This window comes from Aythya fuligula, chromosome 16, assembly GCF_009819795.1.
Source record: "Aythya fuligula isolate bAytFul2 chromosome 16, bAytFul2.pri, whole genome shotgun sequence".
In the NCBI taxonomy this organism is placed as follows: Eukaryota; Metazoa; Chordata; class Aves; order Anseriformes; family Anatidae; genus Aythya; species Aythya fuligula.
In genome coordinates, this window is record NC_045574.1 from 10,770,157 (window position 1) to 10,778,702 (window position 8,546).

General features: G+C 36.8%; 1 protein-coding gene across 1 annotated transcript; it reads left to right on the forward strand.

The window, feature by feature from the left end:
• The first annotated feature begins 1,765 nt into the window (after window positions 1-1,765).
• Window positions 1,766-6,256, forward strand: C16H20orf85 (chromosome 16 C20orf85 homolog). Its single transcript, XM_032198528.1, has 4 exons — window positions 1,766-1,827; window positions 2,530-2,608; window positions 3,649-3,747; window positions 6,101-6,256. The coding sequence occupies exons 1-4, from the start codon at window positions 1,766-1,768 to the stop codon at window positions 6,254-6,256; spliced, it is 396 nt and encodes a 131-aa protein (XP_032054419.1).
• Window positions 6,257-8,546: the final 2,290 nt, after the last annotated feature.

An 8,546-nucleotide genomic window follows, 5' to 3' on the forward strand; every position in this document is an offset into this window, starting at 1 on the left:
CTGCTGTATTTAACTACAAGACCCAGACTTTCAGCAAATGGCCTTTGGATCTCACTGGACATGTATCCCTAAGCCATTCTGTATAGTTAGTAGCTCATTAAAATCCTATTTCACTTCCTTGGTTCACATTGCCCATGTTTTAATGTTGCCCTGTGCTCATAAGAACCTGATAAGACCTAAAGCTAACAATTCACTTATTTGCATCACCCCATCTGAAAAATTAGTATAATTAGTATAAGTTTCATTCTCTTTTGACAAATGCTACTACAGTTTAAATCCTGACATATAGTAAACTATCACTTTGATTGCTTTCATTAGCAAATTACTTATTTTCACGGAAACCATCCAGACTGTAATAAGAGAGCTCCTGAGATAAATGTGACTAAGCAGCAGGAGTTAATTAAATAGGACAATGAGTAAGCATTTATGGGTGTGATAGGACACCCAGCTGATCTAATTGCTAGTCTAATTATCAATTAGAGAGCCAAGAAATGGCATGTAAGTGAAATATTAAATTTGCTGATAGTTTAATGATTTTTGGAAACCCAGAAGAGCAGTATTAATTACTATTTTAGGATTACAAATTGTTTTTTTCCTCTTATTCAAACAGAAGTTCTTGGTATGTCTAAAATGGCTCCTAAAGGTATTTACAGACTTCTCATATTCAAGTATTTAAGACGTTCAGTTATTTTGCTCTACAAGAGAAAAACAAAAAACAAAAAAAAAAAACTAGCAACTAAGCATTCAAACACACTACCTACAAACAACAGAGCTCAGCTCAAAGTCTTTCAGCAGTTATTTTATAATACGGATAATAGTTGTCCACTGGTGTCAGTAAGTTACCCTAACTATTCACAGCGTTAGTACAAACCCGTTCCCATAAAGGGGCCAGGGAACTATTTAAACCCCTACATACAAAGAACCATGATTTATAAAGCAACAGCAAGAAAATAAAAGCCCCCCAAAATTGATAGAGAGCCAAAAATATTAATATAGTGGAACACAGTGAACTTTTAACAAGCTGTAAATATTTTTGGAGGTTTTCTTGTATAACCCATAAAGAGGACTGGGATCTTTCTTAGATCCTCTACTCTTAGCATGTAATTTGTAAAGAGTACAAGACTACTAATAGTACAAGAGTACTATTTCCTGCTAGAACCACCAAATGTCAAATGTGTGTAGCAAGGTGCACATCAAGAGCACCAAAGGACTAGAAACAGCAGGTTAAAAGCCTAGAAAACAGAAAGTATCCCTCATACACACAGATGAGGTGTTGGGCATGTTAACAAGCCAATTCTCTTTGGAATAAAAAATGGCACACCTTCCAACCATTTTTCACATCTATTGCAATTAAAAATACCACAGGTTTAGTGACCACAGTCCCCTGCTGGGATTTTAAAGCCCCCTAACAGCTCAGCAGAACTGCGGGTTCAGGAAACACCTCTTCTTCCTCGGACACACGCTACCTCCTCACACACTTTTCATCGTCTCAGCTCAAACATGTTTCCGCGCTGAGCGACATTTAAAAAAAAATAATAATAATAAAATTAAATTAAATTAAATTAAATTACTAGCAACGTCAAGCTCGCTTTTCTGAGGGACTTTAAGGTGACGAGGAAACCCAGGGTGTTTATTTTCTGCCCTTCACCTGCGAGCCGCGCGTCACGAATCCACCTCAGGCGGCGCCGGGCCCGCGCTTTCCCCGCCCGCCCTCGGCACGAGCGCGGCCCGGCCCCACACGACGACGCCCCAACGGCCCGGCCCCATGGCGCAGCGCCGCAGCGATGGGGCGCAGCCGTGCAATTTCGTAGCGGCGGACAACTGCTGGTAGCGGCCCCAGGCCTCCTCTGCTGCCCCGTCCCACCAAGGCAGCCTCTCGGGAAGCTCTGCCCTGCCAGCGCAGGGATTTGTTCATATTTGTGTTTCACACGAAGTGGTAACGCTGGGTGTCCCCCACTCTGTGTGTGCTCAGATCCCTGATACCCTCAGAAAGCCGAAGGGTTTTCATCCCCTCAGGTGTGAGAGGCAAAGCAGTGCTAACAGACCCCGGGGAGCCAGCACTGCCCCCGTCCCTCAGCCCCTCAGCGTGAACACCAGAGAGCAGGGCTGGGGCGCGGTGGGGACATCACTTAATTGGGAAATCACTTAATGGGAAAGTTTCAAGAAGTTTCATCAGCAAATGGAGTTAAAAGCAGGTGTATGAAAGCACATCGGTGCTTATGTCTCACACCTTTCTAAAAAGGTGTCACAACAAACGTGACCTCCTCCAGTTCCTAATGTAAATATAACCTGTGAAGAAGTACCTTCATGCATAGTTTTTCATTTCCATTTCATCGTGGAAAATATTTACCATTATCCCTGAGTCAGAGAATTGTTAACACATACAATAACTTGCTATTTTGAGGCAGAGGACTAAAGATTCATGCCATTGCTGTGCTTTTTGACAACAGTTGTTGGGTTTGTTTGTTTATTTTGTTTGTTACCTTTTAAAAGGTATCTTTCAAAGTCTTAAATATTCTTCCATTTCAGGAAAAGATACATAGAAAGCGAACTAGAAGCTGCAAAAAAGTGGTCTCACAAATGGGGGTTCTTGAAAACACCTCCAGAGGTAAAATTGAATGGTATATAAGCAACACATGAAATTTACTTGCACACAAATTTATCTGGACACAACACGATGAGAGCACAGAAGTGTAGAAAAGTAATGAGTATGCTTTCCTAAGTTAGGTTCACAGTTAACAAATGCAGTACCTTTAAGATGGTTTCAAAGTTTCAGCTTTCCCCTGAACAAAATATGGCAAGTGGTAATTTATATGCTATACACATTCTGATATATTTCTCTTGAGAAGCATGACTCCCAATAGTGCTAACAAGTACTAGATGCACACTGACAGGAAAATATTTCCCCTTTGTCTATCCATATGGTAGATTAAAAATCAAGGGGAAAAGGTTCTAGCTAATTAAATTTTCAGTGGAGAAGTTTACAGCAAACTAAAATATTTGGAGAGATGTCTATTCTCGATGATGTTTAGATATTAGAATATAGTATCACATAATGTTACCTTTGCAATCACAATATTTAATTGCTGAAGAACAGGATTGATGCATCCCTTGAATAAAGCTATAAATTTACTTACCATGGAGCTAGAAGTACTTAAACTGTTCTGGGATTTTTTGAAAATTCCTATAGGAAGCCAAGTTAACACCTTTAAAATATTTGGTCCTTTAGGCTTCAACATCCATCCGTGATAACCACAGTCTGTCACGTATACCACCTTTGCACAATGCTAATAGATCTACAGCTGAAAGACTGACAAACTCTATGCATTGTTACTGTTGGTGAACATGTGAAATTATCATTTATTAATCTTTGTTTTGTGGTCATATAAGATACAGAAGATATCTTTCTAGCCTGTCTTGCACCAGTGGTGCAAGAGAGTTGGAATCACTCAGCAGTACTTGCATGTTATCTGAAATTCAGAATTATATCACATTCTGAAAACAAAAAGTACATTACAGTGATTTCCAAAGCACTACATTGAGTAGTCCTGTTTTAGGTGGAAAGAACCGGGTGTACAAATGCTGCAATAAGGGAAATGGTATTGATACCAGTCTTTTTTTTTTTTTTTATGATATTTTTTATGTCAGTTGATTGAAGATGAAAAGAAAGAAAAAACAAAGCCCAAGATACAGCTTCCAGAACATCTGCAGATTCGACCTGTGACCCCCATGGAAAAATATATTAAGGTTAGAAAATTAGATTTTATAATTGTAGTACAGCAATACCTGTCTTCAGAAACTATGCAAGCTCTAAAAATCAGTTGTCTTGTAGCAGTGGGCCTTTAAATAAAGGTCAGAGTAAATTGTATTTGCAACGCAAGCAACGCTTTAAAAACATTCATTTAAGACAAGGAATTGCCCTTTGAATATGGTTGTTAGTTCACAGAGCTTTCACTGTATGTAATCTTTCTGTAAAGCCCCTCCCTCGTACTCTCCTGTGTAACAGAACAGTCATCTGTACAGCTTCTTACAGAAGAGTGTTCACAGAGCTGTTTATGATTGCTGACCATTCATTGCTCAAATATCTTACTTCAAGGCTTATCATAACCTTATCTCTCTGTTCTAACTATTGGTTAATATGCAGCCATTTTTCTAGCTTTATGTAAGGTAAGGCAGCATTCTTTTTGGCCGAGATGATGCCACTGTCCTCTTCAGTGGCACAAATTAGGTTGGCCAGGAGAAGTCAAGTTCTAATGAGCCAATTCATAACTATTTGCTTTTATATTGTATGAGTTATGTATGTTTTGTCTCACAGTTAGAAATTAGTGGAATGAGAACCTTGTTTTGATTTATAAATATACAGTGTAAGAATCACCACTGAATTGAATAACTATATAGGAGGCTAAATCAATGACAAGGGGAGAGGAACATATAAAAGGGGAAGCAGAGCACACTAACAAAAAGGAAGGTTATTCTACTTGGAAGATTAAGGAAAGAAAAGAGATGATTGAAAATTCCTACTTGTTGAACTTTCTTTCAAAGGATTCCAATGGTGGCAAGATAAGGTGAGCAAGTAATAAAAGCTTATACCAAAATTAAACTGAAATAAAAAATAAGTGTTGAGTGTGACAGAGAAATTAAATGCCAGCATTTCTGCCATTAGTGCTACTTGTTCTTCAGTTTTGTCTCAAGCATCCAATTTCAGTCAGTCAGGTTTGCTTCTGCTGCACAATGATGTGTGTTAGAAATCACATGCACAAGTTATCAGCTGCTAAAGTAGCATATGTAGCCTGATGCATACTGAACCAGGGATCAGAGTTTCCATTTCACCTCAGAATCCTTTTTTTTTTTTTTTTTTTTTTTTTTTGGTGTGATTTAGGTCACCCTCTACATATTCAGAGTGAAGTTTCTTAAGTCCTTTTCAGAACTGTGTGTCTTTCTGCACATTTACCTTCATGGTAATAGTCATTATATCTGTTCTCTCTAGGTTAGATTAATAATTGGTTCTTCATAGTCCCTTCCCCCAGATTGTAAGTAGGACATGGTTTCCTCCATTATCCAGCTCAGTGGGTGGCACATTTGGCCATAAAAATGATCTTTTCAGAGGAACTGCTCCACCTAAATATCATAAACATTTTCTAATCTTGGCCAAAGAACAAAGTGAAGCAACTCTGGCAAGAGAACTGAAACATTGTTCTCTTGCTGTGTATTTCTCTACTAAGTCCCCAGATGCTAAAATGATATAACATGCCCGATTGGGAAGATTCAGCCAAAGTAAGCACAGCAGTCAGTGAACAGAGGTTCTTGGCTTTTGGTGTGTTTCCTTTTTAGCAAGATTAGTTGCAGATTAACTTGATGCTTACCCATCTTTTAAAGTAGAAAAGTGGGATGGATAAGTACTTCTGGATGAAAAAGCCAGCTTAGTCAGTAATATCTTTAGCATTTGGCCACAAAATTACTATTCCATAGCTGCATTGCTACCAAATGCATTGCATCAAGTGTAAAATGCTGTTTTTCCTGTTTAGAGATGTTAACGAGTTTAAATATTATTATTATTCTGTAAGAAAAAAAGTTAAAGCTGAAGCTTAAATTCTTCTAATTATGTAAATCCAGTAAAGCCCTTAGAAACATACTGAGCAAAACTATATATATATATATTATAAAAGTATGCTAACATATATTACTTAGCAATAACTTTTTTTTTTTTTAATTTCCTGTTATACATACCAATTGAGGCACTAAAAGAATTATTAAAAAGAGTGGTAGATAAAAGTAAGTTACTTCACTGGAATTTGGCCATTTTACTTCTGTCTTCCCCTGTGCCTTGCTATAGAATAGGACCTAAACTATCCTAAGGACTTATAAATCATTCTGCATGATAAATCAAACTTGCATTCAACTAGGCAATATTTTGAAGTTATTATTTCTTTCCATTAATGTCAGTGTGTGTTCAGGATATTAATTCATTGGATTGCATTTAAAACCACTATTTTTAACAAGCTCTCATTTCCATCCACTCAAGCAGAAAAGATGTTACATGACAGAAATAACAATCAAAAATCTTTTAATTATTGAATTCTATATGTTACTTTTATTCTAGGTGAATCCATCTCCTCCAGTACCTAAGACTACCCAGGGATTTATTGGCTGGAGATCATCTGTTCCTGGGCTGGAACTCGAACGTTGTTTTGAAATCCAAAGCAGCAAAGGTACCTTTTTCAAGGACTTGAAATGGCCATGTGAACCCTCTGACTGACATGAAGAAATAACAATTAGGCACATAGATCCATTTGTGTTCCTAAATTAACGTTCTCTACTGGACTGTTAAAAATTTGTCCTTTGAAATCTACCTAAACATCCACAGTCATTTTGGTAACGTGTGAACATCTTAATGTAGCATTTTACTTGTTGCTCATTTTTTTGAAATCTGTAGCATTCAAGCTGTTAATACTGCTTCAGATTCATTTAGAAGCAACAATCAATAAATTCATGTAAATGTAAGAGAGCAGGTACTTCTTTTGTTAGTGTTAGTAACTGTATGATTTTAAAATATTTATTGAAAGTTTTTAAAAAACGTGTTTTGAAATGGCAGAGCACTTTTTTTTTTTCAATTGTTTCTCTGTGAAAGCCTCCACTCAGACTCAGTTTCACAGCAGCTTATTCAAACATAGATACAGACTGCCATACTCTTGATATGTTCCTACACTGCTGCTTATTCCATCACTTACCAGTATTGGAATCTGTGTTGTAGAATTGGTTTTCAGTTAGATCAGCACTTTGAATGAGCTCACTACAGAGTTGCTCACATGCCTGAGCTAGCATAAAAGAGACTCCTTTATAAAAGAAAGGGATGGGAAGGTGCAGAGGACAGTAGCAGGCATAACTTAAATTGTCTCAAGTTGCCATGAAACTGCACCCTTATGTTTGGAAAGAAGCTTTCCTCATTAATAAATAAATAAATAAATAAAATAAAATCCCAAACAACCACCTCCAGAAAAGATAATTATCAGGTTTCATTATAGCATATCCACTGTAGCTTGAAGAAAAAACAACACACAAAACAAACAGGCAAATCATAAGTTTAGTTAAGTCATAATTATTAAATGCATTGTCTTTTACGTTGTGCATGCTTTACAGGCAGTTTGTGTACTTAGGTAAGTAATTAAATTCTTTCCAGTGGAGTTGCCTGATTGGTTTAAGTAAATCATACAAAAGCCATTCAGCAAAATGGAGTCACTTTCAAAAAACAGTTTTGGTATCAAAGCAGTTTTTTTAGTTGTTCAATTAATTGATCAAAATGCAAGTTTCTAAGCATAAATTTCTAAGCAAAACTAAGTTACAAAAAGAAAAAAAAAAAAGATAGAAGCTAAATTGGCCTACTACAAATATTTTCTTGCATTGAAAATTTCTAAATCCATCCATCGTCATGCATCATTTAACACATTCTACATAAAAACAACAACATGTTATCAAATAATTTCTTATGGCAAGCTTATTTTCAGAAATATTTGTGTAGACATCAAAAGAAAAAACAACTGACAGTAACAGTACCAGTAGTTTCTTGAGTAACCTACGAGACATTCTTCAGGCTATCAACTACTCACTCTTTGTTTGAAAGGTCTGTTACATAGCATTTAGATTTGGCAAGCTTGTAGAATCTCGCTTGTATCATGTTTACCAGACATACCACACCACACAGCACATTACAATATAATAATACTATATCGATAATATAACGATGGAGAGAGATAAAATTAAATACTTTTCCATACTGCATAAATGATACGCTTAATGAAACTTTCAGGGATAAGCTACCATTAAAATCAATCAAAATATCAGCTGAATGAGCATTGGAATGAGCATTAGATCAATCTTGTCTCTCAGTGTCTGATAAACCTTTATGAATTGTTTCCTCCTGTCAGTGATGAGAGATCCGAGATGTTTGGTTTACAATAAGCACATAGTTCCCTTGGATACTAATAAAGAAGACAATAGACATTTATTAGTACGATGTTAGCAAAGCAAATGGACATAAGAGGAATGCATTATCAGCAAAGCACTGGAATATCTGTTTAAGTGAAATGGATGATGTGATGTATGTGCCAACTATTTGTTTCAGAAATGTGCAGTATTCTCTCATGTGTCACAAGGTACCTTTTACATTAAACATATTTACATTTACATATCTGATAACAGTAGAGGATTGCGCTGCGAGTTACTGGTATAGCTTGTTGTAGAGTTCAGTCTTGCTCTTCATTACCTACCTGAAGGTTTGCCAGGACTTCTAAAAACTCAGAAGAAGCCTCTTTAGTTGTAGCAGCTATTTGGTTCTAGTTCTAGCTGGCTAACATTTAAAATAGAAGATTGTTGAAACAAATAGCAGCCTCCAAGAAATTAACACAGGCAGTTCCTTAATACTCCTTATTGCTTAAAGGGGAAAGGCTTTTCTCTTTAATCCTGCTACAAGATCTCCATTGTTCTCTGCAGTAATCAATATCTGTTTCTTGAGTCAGCAGTGTCCATGGCTTTCATAGCAGTAGGTCAGC